The following is a 20,720-nucleotide window of genomic DNA, read 5'->3' on the forward strand; positions in this document are numbered from 1 at the left end:
CGTGGACTTCCACCTGTGTTTTTTGGTTTGAAGGCTTCTCCAAAATGCCTTCTCGGTTGGGAGTCCGTTTCCTTACGCTTCCCTTTTGCCCTATGGCGAGGGTTCGCGTCGGAGTCGGACTCCTCCGAGTCATCGTCCAAGTATTCTTCGAATTCGTCAGCCTGTTGGACGGAACGCAAGCGTTCTTCCAACTCAGCTTGGAATTCCTTCTGACGTGCCTCCGCCCATGCCTTGACTTCATCGAGTGTTTGGCGGGGGAGTCTTGTTCGTTTTTCTAACTGGGTATCGGTGAATCCCAGTGAGCGATTATTTACTGCACTTGCCCCAGCTTGGGTAGCTGGGGTAGTGTTCGTAAAATTTACTTCACTTGCCCCGGCTTGGGTAACCGGGGTAGTGTTTGTAAAAACTGTGTAGCCGGTATTTCCCCCAGTAGCTGGGGTTGTGGTTACCGGAGTTTCTTTAACCATCTTTCCAGAAGTTTGAAAAAACTGGAGAAAAATGAAGTTCTAGCTTTATGCACGGATGGCGCCAATGAAGAAACACTAACCGGACCCCGGGCAGATTACGGGTAACCTGGGGGTTAGATAGATGTTTCCCACGAGGGGTTAGACCCGGTAAAGATGGTTCTTCTGATAACCTGCAAAATAGACACCGTGAGCTTGTCACTGAGAAGAGGGGGGTTCCTTCTTGTGACCACCCTCCGGCGTGAGAATCAGACTAGATTGCTCTTTAAATATAAAAGTATATTAAGAGATTGCTAGAGTAGATATCAGGTATAATATGATAAGATATGATAAGATAAGATGAGATGGTCATACCATTTGTGGTATTTATAGCCGAAGGTAGGTTTCCAAGGAGGTGTGGCCGGCTGCAACAGTATTCCTGTTCCACCAACAGTGGCCTACGCACGTGCCCTGCTGGTAGTTGGTGGGTAGGCAGCGGCTGATAGTGACCAGGCCTGCTGTGTACTATTCCTTTTCCACCAACTGCCGGCTATGCACGTGGTATGGCAGTAGTTGGTGAGTAGGCAGCGGCTAATAGTGACATACAGTACAGGAGCATGCTGCTCGCCATACTGTTGTCAATAAGCTGTCGTATCTTTAGTCAGATCTTTTGCCCATACCTCGTCAGGTACAGTACAGAAGATCTTCCCGTATCGTACGGACTGGCTTATTTGGGCGGGAGTATTCCCCCTCCCGCCCTTGTGCGGGATTGTTCCCGGCTTTGCTCATTCCTTCAGGTGACACTGAGTGATTTGAGAGCTAAGTGCCTTGTGCGTGTAGCCTTGCTGCGCGGGTGGCCTTCCCTGATGGCTTGTATCCGAAGCTGCGGGAACAGGCGGAGTCCTTCACCATTGGGAGGCATTTCCTGCGGGAACAGCTTGCGTACTGCGCGTAAGGACGTCACGTCTCTGAGCATGGTTGGTCCTGCGGATCCAGTTGGTTTCTGCGCAGACGTCCCTCTTCAAGGTGAGTCTTGCGGGTCCAACTGGGCTCTGCTGGGACCTACCTCTTCAGTTTCGTAAAATATTATGAAGATTAAAGACGTCTGAGTCAAACAATTAAACGGCCTCTATGGAGTCATGGGTCCTGATTTGAACATAGACGATGCGGGTTTCCCCAACTATGAATGTTGCAAGCGACATTATCATTTAATCAACAAGAGTCATGAAGATCATTTCGAAATTTAACATATTCACCAAATAAGATGTCTATGACCAAAAGCGAATTTGTTTGAAAAATGTGTGCGCCAGACATGAGGAACAAAGGGTGAGGTACATGGAAGAACAACAAAAGGAAAACGGTTTGAATTTTTCCTAAAGTCGCATGATAAGTTGACGGGATCGATGTTGAATGTGGTGGTTGGTCGAAAGTGAAAGGTAGCTGAATGTTAGGGTTGAGAGTTATATTATATTGTTTTTATTACTTTAATGTTTTTTAAGTGTTTATTTTTATTTAATTTTGTATAGGGGTAGTGACTAATGTAAAAAAATCGATGTTACGTTAATGAGTAGGAGAGCGGGTAGTGGAATGGGAATGTTGGAAAGATACGTGGTGGAGTATTCAAGATCAACCATCTCATGGTGTGTGTTGCGAAAATGTTCAAAACTCATGATGTGTGTTGGATTACTGACGGACCAATGACTCGTTCGATCATCTTCATTTCACCCTTAGAAGAAAATCCATTGTAGAAGAGAAAATCCATGGCCCAACTTGGAAACTTTTATTTATTATTTATTTAATTATTACTTTTTTTTATTACGAGTAGGACTTAAACCTAAGATCATCCTTTTTTTAAAAATTATAAAATGAAGTCTTCATATGAAAAACCTTTTATTTTTCCTTTGTCACGGGTAGCACTTGAACATAAGAACTTCATTTTAAAAATAAAGTCTTTTATGTCTCACACTCTCACTTCAATCATCCGGCCAGGATCATCAACAAACGTCGATTTAAATGGCTTAATATATTTATTTGATGCGAATGTATATGTTTATCTACTTTTCCAGTTGTATGCCAATGAAAACAAAGGTTATGTCATCCTAGTGTCAACCAAAGCTTAACTTTTTATCGTAGTTTTAACAATCTCTTTTCACACGTAATAATAAAATAAGTAATCTAGTTAATTAAGTTAAAACATATGCATATATTAATTTGCATGCATATACCTGTTTTGAAAAGCTTAGGCTCATACACCATTTTAGATCTTCACATGTTATTTTTGCCTATATGGCACGTATAGTGCTATACAGGTCTTATAACACCTGAGTCGTGTCAGTTTATGTCGGACATTATCGGTCATTGTTTGGAGTGTCTCGTATAGGCCAATATTGGCTGTATAGGCCTATACAGGTGGTATAGGGCTATACGAGTTGTATAGACAATTTTGTTACACAAATTTTGATTAACATATATTTATGTGATTTATGACTTTAACATCTTATATTTATGAAACCATCATCCAGACTTCCACCATATTTTTTTAGCAATTTTAGCCGCTTTGTTTTTTGACCATTGCATGTTTTGTTTCAATTATATAGAATTATGTTTTATATTGAAAGGTTGATTATTATAATAGAATAATTTGTCTATTAAAATTTACATAACATACTTTGCTAAGTAATTTGTAGTTTTACCCTAAGAACATTCGCTTAAATTTTATTATGTTACACAATAATCAATCAATGATTAAGCAAACAACAAAACATTTGGCTAAAATAACATATTGAAAAACATCTAGCCCGCATACATAAAATAAGTTTTCTATACGGTCGTATAGCTCTATACCACCCGTATAGAGGTTTATGGTGTATCAGGTGCTATACGAGCAATTAAATGTCTATACGGCTCGTATAGATCTATAGAGTCGTATAGGCTGCAAAAAGGCTGTTTTTTTGTCCCCTCCGTACACTTGTCAGTCATGCGTAGCCTATACGGCATGTATAAACCAATACGAGCCATATAGGCGTGTCCAATCAACTTGAAGTGATATATGAGGATAACATCCCATAATAAAATAAAGAAGAATTTCGTTTAATAAACCTCTCGCAATAAATTTCTTATAATAAATTTAAAAGTTGTTATCCATACTGATGAATAATTTTCCCGGAAACGCCCAAGCCAAACTCTAAAGCCAGCGTGAGCTCAGTTAAGACAACATAGTCTGGTCAGAGTGGGGCATTGGGACTCTCCAAATTTGGATAGTCAATTAATCAATCAATCATACCCAGTGAAGTCCCACCAACAGCAAAGCTATATGTAGGGTCTGGGGAGGGTGGGATGTAGGCACACCGTACCTCTATCCAAAGGGATAAAGAGGTGGCTTCCAGAGAGACCCTCAGCTCTAAAATACATATGTATGAAGCAATACAAAGGAAATCAAAGTTAAACAGTAGTAATAATAATAATAATAATAATAATAATAATAATAATAATAATAATAATAATATATTGAAAGTATATACTATTATGGTGTGTGACCTAAATAAGGTAAATAGAATACGGTAGCCTAAATACAAGAAAGTCATTATTATAAAAAATAATACAAAATAAGTATAACTATTTTAGAAATACAAAATCTCCCATCTCACGTATAAAAGGAAAAAAAGAAAAGGTATAAAAAATTACATAAAAGGAAAAAAAAGGCTACAAAATTACATAAAATGAAAAAAAAAAGCCTACAAAATTACACATGTTTTCATCTAACATTAAGAGAAAAAAGTGAGACACAAAACCCAAACTTATCATATGCGTTAAAAAGTTGTTTAAATTAAATTAGTGAGATTGAACCGTACGCTGTGAAGCTAGCACGATGAAAATTCGGTCTGCATCAATTCAGTTTCTTATGATATCGAAAAAACCCTAAATATAAAATCATGATATGCCTAAAAACATATTGATGCATATTTTACATAAATTTATTGATTGAAAACAATAAAACTGAATCGATAATAGCTTTAACCGATATTGTTCGATAAGTACTGATTCGTCATAGTTACGTCAATGCACCGACACTCACATAGCAATCTATTTTATTGACCGTGTACAAAAGTACTTGTATAATTAAAATTAACCACAAAGATTAAAGTAGATGATTGAGACTTTAGTATAACAAAATAACTTTTAACCCACTTTCTATTCTTTTAACATGTCTAGACAATTTAGAATCTTAATCTTATATTCAACAACTTTTTCAAGAAAAAGTATAAAGATATGCTAGTCTTTTTTATATAAAATTAGATTAAAGATGTAAAGCAACAAGCTTTCATACGGAGAAAAGACAATTTTTCATTGCGATAATCAATAGAATCGGTTTTATCATTTAAAAATGAGTTATAAACGTTAGGGATGAGCAAAATCGGGATCGGTACCGATTGATACCGGTACCGTACCGGTACCGAATCGGTACCAAAGTTTTAAGTTTCAGGAACGGTACGATACCGGTATTTCCCGATTTTTTACCTCAGGTACCGGTATAATCCCGGTACCGTCGCGGTACCGAACCGAATATTTCGATACCGGTACCAAAAATTAGAGATTTTCGGGATCGGGACTGGTCGGTACCGGTCCGGTACCATGCTCATCCCTAATAATCCTAATTTATTATACGCTTACATGCATCTCTTTTCTTTTGTAACGGAATACTTTTTATTGAAAATATTAAAATTTATTTCATAAATTCCAATTTTTATTTGTATATTTTAATAATAATTAAACAACTTCCGAAGGCTCCTTTACGTTTCCAAGTGACTCACTTAATTTGTACCCACTTGGCTGGCATCACAATTTCCCTCCCCCAATTCTTCTTGGTACGATTCTTGAAAAATAAAATAAAAAGTTCACCACTTTGTAACACTAATAATAATATTATTATTATTATTATTATTATTATTATTATTAAATTATTCTTTGGGAGTACGAGAATCTCTCTGGAATGTGAGCATATGTTTCGTCTCTGTTGGATTTAATGTAACCCATTTTATATTTATAATTTATAAATCCAATAGTAATAATAATAATAATAATCTTCCACACTCGTGTTCAAAATCTCTGATGATTTACTCAACCTATTGTTTGTCTTTGTCCTTGTCCTGATCCCATTCATTCTACTGCATGGATCAACAACTCAATTCAATCATCTGGGTTTTCTGTTTGTTTTTCCGGTGAGTTCTTCATCAATTCGTCTCCGATTCATATATTATTAGGTTTGAATCAAGAAACTGTAAACCCAATTTCGAATGCCGTGGATTCATTATTATTATTATAGGGTTTCGGAGTAACAACAGTTCTTGTCTCGGTATTAACGAAAGGGGTTATAAAAATTTGATCTTGATCTGGTTTTTAAGTTTTTAATTCAAGTGATTCATTGATTAATTGGGGGTAGTGGATAGTTTGATAATGGGATCGAACGGCCGGCATAAGTCTGGTGAATTGGCGAGGCAGGGATCGATTTATAACCTAACTTTAGATGAAGTTCATAACCAATTAGGGGATCTTGGAAAACCCTTGAGTAGTATGAATCTTGATGAGCTTTTGAAGAGTGTTTGTACTGCTGAAGATAATATGAATCTTGAGTACTCTCACGGTACTCAGCCCGCTCGCCAACCGAGCCTTAGTTTGGATCAGGATCTGAGAAAGAAGACGGTCGATGAGGTGTGGCAGGATATCCAACAGGGTCAGGAAAAGAATGATGATGTTGTTATCGGTAATGATGATAGTAATAATAATCGAGAGAGACAGGTTACGTTAGGTGAGATGACTTTGGAGGATTTCTTGGTAGTCGGGATTGTTTCGGGATCCGGGAAGAGTAATGTGGAGTCGAATGTGTCGGGTCAACAGAGTATGAATAGTCAACAGGCGCAGTGGATGCAGTATCAAGTTCCGCCGATACAGCAGCAGCCTGTGTATGTTACAAGTCATCATCCGGGACAACAATCTTTGGCTATTGGGGCGGGCCCGATGATGGAGATGGGTTATCCGGAGGCCCAAATGGCAATGTCGCCTTCGCAGTTGATGAGGAATTTATCGGATACGCAAACGCCTGGAAGGAAGCGGGTTGCTTCGGGTGATGTGGTGGAGAAGACTGTGGAAAGGAGGCAGAAGAGAATGATTAAGAATAGAGAATCTGCTGCACGATCACGGGCAAGAAAGCAGGTATGGTTTTAAAAAGGTTTAGTTTGATTTAAACTAGATTTTGTAAGCAAGTTGTAAAAATGGTTGCTTTTGGTTAAATTAGGCTTACACACATGAACTGGAGAACAAGATTTCACGCTTGGAAGAGGAAAACGAAAGACTTAAGAAACAGAAGGTATGCTTGTTGTTGAACTTCTTTTTTTCTTTATAAAGATTTGCTTTTTATGAGATAAAGCTGTCTGAATTCACCTAAAGATTATTCAAATAAATATATAAATATATTTTTAAGGCTACAAAAGAAGATTATTTAAGATTGACTATCTTGGAAGTATGGAACTTCTTTTTCATGGTTTAGGGTCAACAACCCATTCATTTTGATGAGATTTCAAGTATGATAAATTTATTATTGCCTTTAGATAAGTATAGTTAGGAAAATATTTATGTTCAAAGTAGTCTTATTATACATTAGAGATGCAATATCTGATTGGTTATCAGATGATTTAATGAAATTGTTACAAGTTTTATCATTTCTTTAGCGAAACCATCCCGCTTAGGTGAAATTATAAATCTGAAGAGATCCTTGTCTGTTGCTTGCATTTCCAAATTACATTCGTTATTATACATTGGAGAGTGACTTGTAATTCACCAAGTTTTGTTGAACATCATGGATTAATCTGCATTTTTGGGTTCAGGGGATCTTTACTTACTAAAAGTTTGGGCTGGTTTGCTACATTTAGAAAACTGCATGGTGTGTTTCATAATTTCTGCATTTGTAGGGGCTGAAAGTTTGAAACATCTTTAAATACAAAAATCGTACGATATATGTATGAACCTTAGGCTTATACAATGTAAAGGATCTGACTTTAAGTGCATCTTTTATGCTAAAGTATAACCTGGTTCGCTAAACTATTGTGGGCCCGTGTGCAGGAGGCAGGGCAGGTATTGCCAAGCGCACCGCCACCCAACCCCAAGTACCAGCTCAGGCAAACAAGTTCAGCTCCTATCTAACAAGATCTCTGAAACCGTGTCAAGAATTATGTTATGTAGAGGCGTTTTGTCTTGTTTTTATTTTTTCAGTTTTCCTTAGGGCCATGTCTTTGTTAGTGTTTGTTTCTTAGTTTTGCTAGTGTATTGGGTCAATATCATGGGCAATATACAGACTCTCGCCGGTCGGTCTCTTGTATTCCCCATGATTATGATTGCTATAAGACACGAAACACTTTTTCTTGTATGTATATTGTTTATGAATCTCTTTGATGCCAGTTCTGAGTTTCTTGCGCAATTAGTCATTTCTTGATTGTGTCGTTTCGCTTTACATGAACAATGTTGCCATTGTAGCTTCTATGTTGCAATGAATTTTGTACATTTTTAACGAGGTTTAAATTGTTAAAACCTCCAAACATTGCTTATTATGATCACGGATGAATCGAACTTGGCTCTCATGTTCATATCTTGCAGCTTATGGAACCAATTTTTTCAATTGAAGTAATAACCGAACCTTCTTTTCTACATTCATGTCGGTTAATCTGTTTGCGAAAATTTGAAATGTTAAATTACAATCAAAGTGAATGTTTAATGTGTGGGCGTCAATGGACCCCTCTAGTTCTGTTCATGTTTTAGACCGGTTGTTGTGGGCGTGAAAAGGGGCTTTAAAAGTTGATGTGGTATGGCTTTAAAGCCTGCTACACCACATCGAGGTGGTAAGTGTAACATTTGGGGTGTGAGAGAGTAACGGGAGAGGCTTCAAGGCAAAAAAAAAAAAAAAAACTTTAACACATGGTGGGGCTTTAACGTAACGTGACACTCTAACTTGGGCTCTAAACCCATTCATAACAACCGGCCTTATAGAGACTGGTGATAATTCAACATCAATGAACCTTTAAAGGGTGACAAACAAAGTGTATGATTTCTATTTAGCATGTTTAAATCCTGGTTTCTTGCCATAAACAAAGCTACAATTTACTTGATTTCCATGTGTAAACCAAAACTAACATTTGAATGAAAATCTTGATAACAATACATAAATTTCTTAAATTTAAATACATTAACGGTATCCACAATAAGAAGTTATAAAAACATAAACAAAACACACGCTTAATCAACAAATTTCATTATTTATAAACACTCAAAACTATCACAATAAAAAATTCTAAAAACACCAAAAAACATTGTCACACCTTTGTCAACTTTTACATTGGGAAACCCACATGGCCCCACCTTCATCTCATTATTTCTAGTTTAGAGCATATACAATAATATATTTGTATAGGCTTATGGGTGATGTTCGCAGCACTCATTTTGATCTATGGTGGTTGTAGCTTTTTTCTTGCATTTTTTATTACGTTTTTCCGCAAGAATAACAAAAAAACATGGCCTTTTGCAAGTGGTGGGGTCAAGGGTTTTTTTTGGGTGAAAAACGTGGTGATAATGGAACAATGTTTTTAGGATTTGTTATTAAATGAGTTTTTGGTGTTTTTAAAGAATGATTTTAATTTTTATGATGTGACAAATGATTAGACATTTCTATTGATTGTTTTAAGAGTTGTTATTGTGAATGCTGTTATACCCAAGAACATCTTATAAAAACGCCAAATAAAAATGATGTAAAAACTTAACTATGTATGATATAATTTGAATATTGGGTGGTTGTTTCTAGTTTCTACATATATTTCTAATTCTAAGAGTGTTTTTTTTTTTTTTGTTTTTTTTTTAGTTTTAGCAACCCCCCTATCCAATCCATAACATAACTCACTCAACTCCACCATCGTACCTGCCAATGGCTGCTTCTTCTACCACCTTCCAGATAACACCTTCCGCCTGCAATCTCAATCTCAATCCAAATCCAACACCAAACCGTCTTAACTCCATCTCAAACCTCTCTTTTGTCTCTCTCCGACGCACCAGGCCAACGCACTTTCCTCTTATTTCAATCACTTTCTCACCTCGTCTTCCCTTCGCCTTCAGTTTCTGCTCCGCCTCTTCACAGGACGAAGCCCTAGTTACCGAAGACCAAAACGACGTCGTTTCCAATGATGAATCTCACCCTCAGGTACTTTACTTTCATTTCATACAGTATTGTTTATTTATTTAGTATTGCATTATTTCTACAATTCATACTTAGATATAATAATATAATAGCCTCCACCAAATTAACTAATAGGTTTTCGGTTAACGGTTCGGTTAGTTATAAACCCAAATTAAATTTGGCCAATTACCTTCATACTCAAACTTAAGACAAAATTAGTCAACTAGCTCACAATTAAATCTATTGAAATTGGTCAAAATCGATCCGGAATCGATTGAACATGATTAATATTTGATCAAAATTCACTGCACCATGAAATGGTGGTATAAATACATAAAATGGAGGTATAAATACATGAATTGGTGGTATAAAACATGAAATGGAGGTATAACATCTAGACTTATATTATAATATGAATGATTTGGTTCAGTTATTTTTGGTTAACTGAGGATACAAAAAATAATCGATAACCGCTTTTCGTTTAATTCGGTTTCGTCGGCTTTCGGTTCGTTTTGGATATTGATGACCCCTACTCTAGATTTAATTTTGTGTTTTATTGTGTTGATAGCAGGAAGATACAGAAGGCACAGCTACAGATGATGACGTGGAGAGTGATGGTACAGGGTTGGAAGAATCACCTGCATCCATTTTAGTATCACTGCAGTCATACAAAGAGGCCTTGGCAGATAACGATGAGCCGAAACTCTCTGAAATAGAAGCTTATTTAAAGTCAATTGAGGATGAAAAACTGGTCTTGGAAACGAAACTAGCAACGCTATCGGATGAGCTTTCAAGTGCGAGAGATCGGGTTCTTAGAATAAGTGCAGACTTTGACAATTTCAGAAAACGGACAGAGCGGGAACGCACATCGTTGGTGGCAAATGCGCAAGGTGAGGTTGTTGAAAATCTGTTACCGGTTTTGGATAACTTTGAGCGCGCTAAAGCTTCGATTAAAGTGGAAACCGAGAAAGAGGAAAAGATTAACAACAGTTATCAAAGCATATACAAACAGTTTGTGGAGGTTTTGGGTTCTCTTGGTGTTGTTCCTGTGGAGACAACTGGACAGCCATTTGATCCATTGGTAAATCCTATTTTAGATTATAGTTAATTGTTTTTACAATGTATATTATATAAATATAATGGTAAATTGGTAATTGATGGTTTGCTGCAGGCAAAACCGAGAGTTGGCTCGAAATTCAGTCGAGCACTTGATGATCTTTTTCAAAGGCTGTCCGGTTTTATCAAGACTTAAATTCATTTTTGTATCTTAAAACCAAGTCTTGATTGATTCGAGCTAACTCACAAATAATTTTGTGTAACAAAACGTATTTCTTTTTATTAATGGTTATATTTATTGTTTCTAGAGCAATTGTGATTTATGATAGATTGATAGTTACGGTTTTCAAAGTTGTTTGACATTTGACTTTTTCATGGTCAAAGCTGCATGAAGCGATTATGCGTGAAGAGTCAACTGAATTTGAGGAAGGTGTGGTAATTCAAGAGTTTCGCAAGGGGTTCAGGATTGGTGAAAGACTATTACGCCCTTCAATGGTTAAGGTCTCGGCTGGTCCAGGACCTGGAAAGACTGAACCGGAGGCTCAAGCTTCAGGTGCAGACTCGGTTGAGGAAGCAGAGGATGCTGACCAGTCCGAACCGTCTCCAGCCCAGGACGAATGATACGGTCATGTGTTGTCTTGCAGTTAGTGAACACATTGGTAGGAGGGGTGTGTCATGCCTTTGCCTCCTATAGTCAAGAAATTGAAATTGATTTTAAAAAAAAACTATGATTATAATGCTTGGAAACATTTATTGTTCTATTTTTGTTATGTTTTTTTGCCTGTTTGCTTAGTACATGTATGACTGTTGTGGCACTAGTAGAATTAGCTAAAGATCTAGTTTCAACATGATCTTATTCGTGAGAGTCCTGTTTCATCTCAACTTCAACTCCAGAAACCTTACTTTCAAGATCATGATTTCATCTCATCCAAAAGTGATTCTGGAACCTTGGAGTCTGATTCAGAATCTTTTGAAAATGCTGAGTTTCAAGATCATGATATGGTTTGTATGAGTCTTGTTTCATCTCATCTAAGGTTGTTCCAACATCCGTGGAATAAAGATTCTTGCTTTCAGTCGTGTCGCTTACATATGCAGGGCTTTCGGGTGCGTTAGTTAGAAAGAGTATCCCTTACACAACGGATTACAAAGTAGAAGCAAGGTGTTTTGTATATGAGAAAAATATTTGTATTGTGAAAACCAACTTTCTTGGTGAAAAGTAGGGAGGCGAATATTAAATTACTGGCAGGATGTTTATATATTGGTGGTTTCTACCGTTTAAATAAACATCTAACAAACTACTCTTGGCTGAAGACCTAAGAATGGATGTATAATGAGTTTGTTAACATTTATATAAATCACTATGCATTATTGCTTCTAGTGGTGAATATACTTTTATCTTGATCATTTACAACGGCAATTGATATGATGACTCGATTGTAAAAGAAAGAAGGTAAAGCTTGGCACTCAAATTTTTAGGGTTAAGTATAGTTAACTTTTAGGTTTCGATAAGTATAACAAAGAATCAATATACATTGAAGTTTCTTTTTTCATAAACACTCACTCAAACTCTAATACGTGTAGTTATGTCTTTTTAGAGATTGTATATAAAAAAAATATGTGTTATTATATTCTCACGTGTTAGGATTCTAAAAACCAATTTTAAAATCTGTTTTAGGACCCATAAAGGTTGATCCAATTCTACTTGTTCATATTCTTGGCCAATAACACTCAAATGTGATCATGTAGTTACTGAATATCCCTTCAATAAGGATGCATACTTAGACCATGTGTACTCCAGTAACGCCCACGATGCCAACACCACCCACATCAGAGTCACATGCCACACCTCCATCGTGCCTCCCCCTTTGCCCATGTAGGCATTAGCAAGCTAGCTGTCACAGAGCAATCCTCTCAGACTTCATATGGCGTCCGAAGGGTAGCCAAACCGTCTGCTTATGGCATGGGTCTACTGGTTTCATCATGCCTTGGACTCATCAGGTGGATAGCAACAACTTGCTACTAGAGATGTGTTCGTCGTTCAAGCACAACCAAGCATGTACGCTTTCTTTCTCGTTGAGGCCGTGCTCGATAAAGTCCGAGACGAGTCCAACAAACCCAGAGTTAAGCACCATCCAAGCAATTTGATCTTCAAATATTTGATACGTGATATAGCGCTACCCCCTTTCATGTCCCATGTGACACCGTATTTGGCATCCTTTACACCCAAAAACCTACAACATAGTTGACAATTGAATAGTTGTCGCACCATTTACGTAAAGCCCGGATCGAATTAAACACGAGAATATATTTGGCACAACTCACCAATTTTATTAATCAAGAAAATAACTCAAAACTTGATCAATTCTCTCTTCTGACCCTTACATGAATTCTTTGGGGTTATATAGAGGCTCGATTACAATTAGAGTAAAACACAAACTCCTATTTATCTATTAAATAAAATTCCATCTCTATCTAATAAATAAAATAGATAATTATCTCTAATTACAATAATTAAATAATTAATGAGATCGATCCATCAGCTCGAACCGGCCCCACCTTCCCGACCCATAACTCGGTTCGGGAATTAACTCCAACAATACGCCCCATGATACGTTTCTACTACCTAGCCACGTTTCTCTCATCTTTAGTATACCATAATTTATGTTTTCATTAGTTGGTTGTTATTTTTATGCTAGTGTGTTAGTTATGTACCTGGTTATTTTCTTTTGTAGTTATCATTGTAAGCCTATTTAAAGGCATGACTCTTAATATTTTATTAAGAAGAAAATTAGCAAAGTTTTATTGTATGTTTACCTCTCTAATGTATTTTGGAGTCTAACCCGTTCAAAGTAGGGATGAGATCGGGACCGTACCGGTACCGACCGGTCCCGGTCCCGAAATTTGGGAATTCTTGGTACCGGTACCACTACATCCCTAAAACAAAAACCTACATTTTGCTGACTAGACATCACATGACATAAATCGTCCAATTTTGTATCCCAATCCACTACACATAACCTAATTATAAAGGTTTGGTTTAACCTTTTTTTAGCATAAAAGGTTTGATTCGACATTTTTTAATTTAATCATTACCTATAGGGGTGTACACGGACCGGACCGAACCGGACGAGAGCATGTCCGTGTTCGTCCGTTAAGCTTTTGACGGACAAATGGACGGTTCACGAACACTCTACCGAACGAAAATTCATGTCCGTGTCCATCCATTAAGAAATAGAGTTTGTCCATGTCCGTGCATGTCCGCCCGTTAATATTTTTAAACGGACGTTAACGGACACTCATGGACATTAATGGACAAACAAACATGTGAACATTAATGGACAACGAACACTAATGGACAAATATAAACGGTTACATATTAACACCAAACATATATCTAAACAACTTCACATACAAATTAGGAATTACACCATATAACATCCAAATATACTTAACACTTAATATATTAACATAAAGTGGATCACTATAATATAAGAGACATCAAACATGTGTAGTAATATAAAAGTGTTATTAATAATACTAGAAATTCCGCAGTTAAATTACAATACTGGATAGATATAAACACGATACCTGACGGACATTACCGGACGTAATCGGACGAACGTTACCGAACGTTCACGAACACTATCGAACGGACTTGGCCATTGTCCGTGTTCGTCCGTTAAGCTTACCGAACGAAATTCTTGTGTCCATGTCCGGTTCGTTTATTAAACGGACGAACATAAACGAACTTTTTGCCGAACGGACGCCCGGACGTCCGGTTCGCTTACAGCCCTAATTACCTATGCCTTTGCGTGTGACAGGAAAGCCATAGTCACTTCCTATTAAACGGGTAACTAAAAGTTAATTACCATCGATCCGACCCGGTTGACTTTCGGAGCTTCCGACTCGTTTCTCCTTGTGTCTATTTCCATTTGGTTTATCAACAACACAACACTGGTTGCTTATGCTGAAACAAACATGGTGGTCCGAACAGTGAATTCAATTCCACTCTTCCGTTCCACCTCACCGCCGTCGTTAACCGCCTTCCGCCGGTACCACCAAATTCGTTTTCCACTTTGTAAACCGATTATGCTGCTCAATCTCAATTATCATCATAATAACATCATTCGTTTAAAAACCCGAAGATATTCCGTCCCAAGCTTCGTAGATTCCGTCATTCAAGAGTTTGAAGCCTTACGCCGCAGACGGATTCGTGCCTCTAACAAGTTCGTTTTCTCTCATTTACGGACTTCATATTATTATTATTATTATTAATCGATGATGATTTATGTCTAATGACTAAATGTATTGGAAACTAATTGTTGAACCTAGGGTTTAGTTACTACTTACATGCTCAATTTCAATTATAAAACCTGTAGGTTAACTAGTTTTCTGATTGCTTTCATGCTTACCAGTTATTATTATTATTATTATTGTGTTTAATAGGCGGTCTATAGATAGTAATTTAACACCTGAAGTAAATAGATGAAACGTTAGCACGCTATGACTCAATTCTATGCAGTTAATGCGGTAAAAAATCACTTGACTGGTATTTGAGATATCGTTTAACGCGGTGGGATATCGATATTGCAGAAACTATAGATATATACATGTATATAATATTATTAGTAATATCAAAAGCCAAACTCAAAAGTGTCAATATTTGAAACATGATCTAATCGTAAGCCATGAAATCTTCCTCCGAGTCCACATCAACCAAGGCATCCGATATTTCACTTAAATATCGGTCAATATTGCCGATAATATCGGTACCGATTTTCTGACATATATTTGAACCTATATTTTGGTTGGGGACTGATAATCGATGTATCACCGATGTATCATTGATATTAACTGCTTAGATTCAATTACATTATCTTATTCTTCATCATAATTATAGCTGATGATGGATCATTTGTTTTATAAGTGTCATTGTTTTCATTGTTATATGCTGTTGTGTACGGATTGGCAGTTCATGTGATTTTTTTAATTTTATTTTTACTTTTTAGGTCAGTTTTAAAAAGCAACAAGGAGCTTCTTGATGATAAATTGAGGAAGCAAGTAGTACTGCAGAAAGGATTGCTGCTAGAGTTTAAAAAGGATTCTGAAAGATTATTGCTTGCTGTAGCTCAGAAGCCTGATGGCAGAAGGAATTGGATAGTCTCGGATCAGGTTTTTATTTGTAGAAACAGTTACACTGCATGTTGCATAGATTAAGTTTCTGATTGTTATTTGGTTTTAAAACATGCAGAATGGTGCTACAAGTTCTATTAAACCTCAACAAATCACTTATATAGTTCCAGGAGTTGATAATTTCAACACTACGGAGATAGCAGACTTCAATCAGAGAGCTCAGAATAATTTGGTTGGTTCTCTATGTAAGATGTACACCCTTATGAATTTTGGTGATATTTAACTACTTAAGTAAACTGTTACAGGATCCTACACTCCTTGAGTTTGCTTGGCTTGAGCTTCTGGAAGGGAACAAGTCAGTAACAGTTGAAGAATTGGCTGAGGCATGTGTGCTTGAATGTAATATTTTGTTGTTTCATTCTCTCTTCATTGACCATATTTTTACATTCTTACAGATGATTTTTGGCAGTGCGGAACCTATTGAATGCTATTGTGCACACTTACTGCTATCAAGAGATGAAATTTACTTCACAAAGCTTGACAGCAAAGGCTCTTTTTCTGTTTATGGTCCTCGGCCAATTGTTCAGGTATGTAACATGTTATGAATGAGTAACCAACTAACCACATTAAACTGAGCAAGTTTAGGAAGTCAGTGAATTCATACATTTTCCAAATTATTATAAATGCTATGAGATTGCCACAATTAGCTATTATTCTGTAACCATGATTCATAGCAATAGTTCTATATCGTTAGCATTTACCTCAGATCTCATGTAGGTGTGATTATTATACTTTTTAGAAAAGTGATATTTCTAGTATTCTCTTTCTTTTCTTCTTTTATATCAGCCTATCTGTCTTCGTATTTTCCCCTTTTATTATTCTTAGTTTGCGTAAGTTGCCTGTAGTAGTTGTGTCTTATGGATGCCATGGATTATGGTCAACGATAATTCTCCTATTTTTCCTGACTAATAATTATTTTAGATGTTTGATTAATAGTCAGAACGTTTTAATTTAATTTTGGTGCTGTCAGACAGTGCATAATTATTCGGAGACAGATCTTGGCCCTTTAACTGCATGTTTCTTTGTTTTTATACTTAGATTTTGACATTTTCTAATCAAATTGCTATTGACAAATCTCGTTGCGAATGCAGTTTAATGTTATCTTTTTCTAAGTAATTGTTATCATTTTTGTTCTCCTTATTCATTTAAAGTGATTAAACGCTATATTCTTTATCAACAATAATTTAGGTAGAAGAAATTAAACGTAGAGTGCTTGCCAAGGAGGCTTCTGATAAGGAACTGGAAGAGTTTGCACAGTTGTTAAAATCTGCAAAAGCAATGCCTCCACGTGGCAAACCTTCAAAATGTTCCTGGAAAGCTGAAGATAAAATCTGGCAGAAAATCGAATCTCTTGAGGCTTTTGCTATAGATGCTTGTAAAGATGATGCACAAAAGAATACTGCTGGAGCGGTAATATTCTGTATACAAACACACTATTTTCATGGACAAAAAAACAACAATGACCCTTGTGTTTATGTTTACTTTTATCAGATCCTGAAGTCGATGGGGTTATCAAAGACAGCTAGTTCAGCAGTAAATCTTCTTACAGATATTGGTTATTTCCCAGTCCATGTCAATCTTGATCTCCTGAAGTTCAACATACGTACCAGTTATCCAGATCATATTTTGTCAGCTGCTGAAATTATTCTGCAAGAATCACATGATCCAGACAAGGTACTTTTGATTTTTTTATATAAAATGCTTGTATTACCATATATAAGGTCTTAAAGTTGCAGTTTAAGTTCTCCTTTTTACTAATGAAATTGCATGGACTGTAGGACAATAGGATAGATCTGACACATCTGAAGGTATATGCAATTGATGTGGATGAAGCAGATGAGGTAAACATGTTTTATTACCTTAATTTCATCATTCATGTAACATGCTGTGTTTAGTTTGTATCCACTTATATGCATACGAATATGTTCAAACTGACATTCAACTACAAATGACAATATTCTACAGCTTGATGATGCGTTAAGTGCAACAAAGTTGCAAGATGGGCGTATTAAAGTTTGGATACATGTTGCTGATCCAGCTAGCTTTGTTAAACCAGGCAGCGCGATCGACAGGTACATTTGGTTTCATACAACTCATAGTTATAATAACCTTAATGTTTGCTTAGGTTGTTAGACATGGTTTCTCTGTAGAGAAGCATTGCACAGAGGAACATCTGTTTTCTTACCAACCGCCACTTATCCAATGTTCCCTGAGAAACTTGCCATGGAAGGAATGAGCTTGAAGCAAGGAACAATTTGCAGGGCAGTTACGGTATCAGTCGTATTGCATTCTGATGGCAGGTAAACAATTATTACTTGATATAAATATATAATTTGTTTATAGTTTCTTTTTGTGAACTTACTATATTACTTGATAACAGTATTGCAGAATATTCAGTGAATAATTCAATTATTAAACCAACCTATATGTTAACATACGAGAGTGCATCCGAGCTTCTTAATCTGAATCTGGAAGAAGAGTTGGAACTGAGGATTCTTGCAGAGGCTGCACGTCTTCGGCTTCAATGGCGACGTGGACAGGTTTAAGTCACTATTTAATTAGAAACTGATAAATTAATTAGTAACTTATTTTATGAAATAATAATGGTTTAGGGTGCAATTGAGACGGGATCATTAGAACCTAGAATAAAGGTGGAAAATCCAGACGATCCAGAACCGTCAATCAGATTATATGTTGAAGACCAAACGGACCCCGCCATGCGACTTGTATCTGAGATGATGATACTGTGTGGGGAAGCTATAGCCACATTTGGTTCTGCTAATAAGATTCCTTTGCCATACAGAGGACAACCCCAGACCAAAATTGACACGTCAGCATATGATCATCTGCCTGAAGGTCCAGTCAGAAGTTCTGCTATTGTAAAACTTATGCGTGCTGCTGAAATGGATTACAGAAAAGCCATACGCCATGGTATTCTCGGGATTCCTGGTTATGTTCAGTTCACATCTCCCATTCGCAGATATATGGACCTTCTTGCTCATTACCAGGTTTTTGTTTATTTATTTATTTAATTTTATTATTTTCATTATCATTATATTATAGTAGTATTATTTTCTTCACAGGTGAAAGCTTTTATTAAAGGCGATGCTCTTCCATTTACATCTGGTCAAATGGAAGGAATGGCTGCATCTGTGAACATGAATGCAAGGATTGCAAAGAAGCTATTTAGTAGCAGCTTACGCTATTGGATATTGGAATACTTGAAAAGGCAGCCTAAACAAAGAAAGTTTCGCGCGTTGATCCTTAAATTCCTCAAAGATCGTAATGCATCTTTACTACTTTTGGAGGTAAAAACATTGGCTGTAAAAGATGTCTCTAATGCTTTCTGTTCAGTTTGGTTTCGTGAATCCTTGTTGTTTCAATAGGTTGGTTTTCAAGCATCTGCATGGGTGTCAATCGGGTCACATGTTGGGGATGAAGTGGAGGTTCGGGTTGAAGAAGCTCACCCGCGTGATGACATTATCTCACTTAAAGAAGTTGTACAAGTTACATGAGTCTATTGAAAATAGTATTGCAATATATAGTAGCTACTTTGAAAACCATATTTTGGAGTGAACACAACATGGAGCAGTTGTTTTTGCAGTTTTGACCTGTAAACAGGTGTGGTTCTACCGACGAAAGACTAGTGGTTCAATCCCGAGTAGAATGTTCTTGAAAGTTCCATGTAGAAGATATGCATCGACAGGGGCGGACCCACATAGTGTGGATCGGTGTCCCGGGACACCAATGTTTTTTAAAAATTTATTAGAAGCGGTATATTAAATTTTTTAAGGACCCCATAAGATTTAATACTTGGAACCCATACTATTAATGTTGATGTGGTCTGGTGGAAAGTCCCTTGTTTTATCTTTGAAAGGTCATGGGTTCAAGTCTTACAAGGCTCAGTTTTTGGTTTTTTGTGTTAATTTTTAGTGTTAATCAATCATTTGATTGCTAATGTTGCAATGATAACTTTGGAAACATTCAAACACCTCTAAAATACATATCATTGTTTTCAACTTTATGCATGGTTTTCTTTAGAAACATTCAAACACTTTAAAATATCAGTTTTATTTTTCACTAGTTTAAGTTAATGGTTTTCAACACATGCTTATGAAAGGGTGGATCTAGGTTCTATCTCAAAAATGTTTAAGAAAGGGAAAACAAAGTGTTTATGTGTCAACCCGACCCATTTTGACTCGTTCAGGTAGTGATGATTGAAAAGAAAGTTTTATTATAATATTGTTTTTTATTATGTTCTTCGCCTCGACCCGACCTGAACAACGACCGACCCGAAAAATTTGAACACCGAAAATATGGGACCCCATTGGCAAAAAAATCCTGGGTCCGCCACTGTGCATCGAGCTTATCGACTTGTATATGGGGGTGAAATGTAGAGATCCTAAAATAGATTTCTATGGATATTATTCTCAGACTGAACAAATATTTTGTGTTCCAGAATAGGTGGTTCCAAATCTCTCATATCTTGTATTATTCAATGCTTTATATTTACTTTACTTTCTAACAAAGTGTAATCAAATTTATTAAATATTATTATATATTATTAACGAATTGTTAAGTTTATCTACTTTTATTATTTTATTGAACTTAAATAACCTTCATATATATATATATATATATATATATTTGACCATTTTCTTTTATTTACTTCGAGTGTCAACATTGTTAAAAGGAAAACCTTATAAAGCATTTTGAACTACGTGTGTAAAGATAAAAATTAAAGTAAAAGGTTAACACTTTTTAAAACGTAACATTTAAAAAAATTACTACAAAGTCATGGTTATATTAAAAAT

General features: G+C 36.3%; 3 protein-coding genes across 3 annotated transcripts; all 3 read left to right on the top strand.

Moving 5' to 3' along the window:
• The first annotated feature begins 5,708 nt into the window (after positions 1 to 5,708).
• LOC143598471 (ABSCISIC ACID-INSENSITIVE 5-like protein 2) lies at positions 5,709 to 7,785 on the top strand. The gene is made up of 3 exons (XM_077076675.1): positions 5,709 to 6,653; positions 6,736 to 6,807; positions 7,560 to 7,785. The coding sequence occupies exons 1-3, from the start codon at positions 5,898 to 5,900 to the stop codon at positions 7,638 to 7,640; spliced, it is 909 nt and encodes a 302-aa protein (XP_076932790.1). The 5' UTR covers positions 5,709 to 5,897; the 3' UTR covers positions 7,641 to 7,785.
• A 1,623-nt stretch (positions 7,786 to 9,408) lies between these two features.
• LOC143598473 (uncharacterized) lies at positions 9,409 to 11,536 on the top strand. Its single transcript, XM_077076677.1, has 3 exons — positions 9,409 to 9,681; positions 10,229 to 10,738; positions 11,098 to 11,536. Exons 1-3 carry the CDS (start codon positions 9,409 to 9,411, stop codon positions 11,332 to 11,334), a joined length of 1,020 nt encoding a protein of 339 aa, XP_076932792.1. The 3' UTR covers positions 11,335 to 11,536.
• A 3,138-nt stretch (positions 11,537 to 14,674) lies between these two features.
• On the top strand, positions 14,675 to 19,603 carry LOC143598474 (ribonuclease II, chloroplastic/mitochondrial-like). Its single transcript, XM_077076678.1, has 14 exons — positions 14,675 to 14,939; positions 15,723 to 15,885; positions 15,965 to 16,078; positions 16,152 to 16,229; positions 16,302 to 16,433; positions 17,095 to 17,316; positions 17,398 to 17,580; positions 17,685 to 17,747; positions 17,872 to 17,978; positions 18,057 to 18,206; positions 18,287 to 18,446; positions 18,519 to 18,914; positions 18,990 to 19,214; positions 19,293 to 19,603. The coding sequence occupies exons 1-14, from the start codon at positions 14,692 to 14,694 to the stop codon at positions 19,419 to 19,421; spliced, it is 2,370 nt and encodes a 789-aa protein (XP_076932793.1). The 5' UTR covers positions 14,675 to 14,691; the 3' UTR covers positions 19,422 to 19,603.
• Positions 19,604 to 20,720: the final 1,117 nt, after the last annotated feature.

The sequence above is a fragment of the Bidens hawaiensis genome, unplaced genomic scaffold (assembly GCF_021521415.1).
Source record: "Bidens hawaiensis isolate Kalapana, Puna unplaced genomic scaffold, B.hawaiensis_p1.1 tig00050418_1, whole genome shotgun sequence".
NCBI lineage: Eukaryota > Viridiplantae > Streptophyta > Magnoliopsida > Asterales > Asteraceae > Bidens > Bidens hawaiensis.

What these genes read in the sequence shown, in the direction of transcription:
- LOC143598473 (XM_077076677.1), top strand. Translation starts at nt 9,409, where the DNA reads ATGGCTGCTTCTTCTACCACCTTCCAGATAACACCTTCCGCCTGCAAT. An exon ending in ATGATGAATCTCACCCTCAG is followed by an intron (nt 9,682 to 10,228) that starts GTACTTTACTTT and finishes TGTTGATAGCAG; the next exon opens with GAAGATACAGAAGGCACAGC. An exon ending in GACAGCCATTTGATCCATTG is followed by an intron (nt 10,739 to 11,097) that starts GTAAATCCTATT and finishes TCATGGTCAAAG; the next exon opens with CTGCATGAAGCGATTATGCG.
- LOC143598474 (XM_077076678.1), top strand. Translation starts at nt 14,692, where the DNA reads ATGGTGGTCCGAACAGTGAATTCAATTCCACTCTTCCGTTCCACCTCA. An exon ending in ATTGGATAGTCTCGGATCAG is followed by an intron (nt 15,886 to 15,964) that starts GTTTTTATTTGT and finishes TAAAACATGCAG; the next exon opens with AATGGTGCTACAAGTTCTAT. An exon ending in AATCACATGATCCAGACAAG is followed by an intron (nt 17,581 to 17,684) that starts GTACTTTTGATT and finishes CATGGACTGTAG; the next exon opens with GACAATAGGATAGATCTGAC.
- LOC143598471 (XM_077076675.1), top strand. Translation starts at nt 5,898, where the DNA reads ATGGGATCGAACGGCCGGCATAAGTCTGGTGAATTGGCGAGGCAGGGA. An exon ending in GATCACGGGCAAGAAAGCAG is followed by an intron (nt 6,654 to 6,735) that starts GTATGGTTTTAA and finishes TGGTTAAATTAG; the next exon opens with GCTTACACACATGAACTGGA. An exon ending in AAAGACTTAAGAAACAGAAG is followed by an intron (nt 6,808 to 7,559) that starts GTATGCTTGTTG and finishes GCCCGTGTGCAG; the next exon opens with GAGGCAGGGCAGGTATTGCC.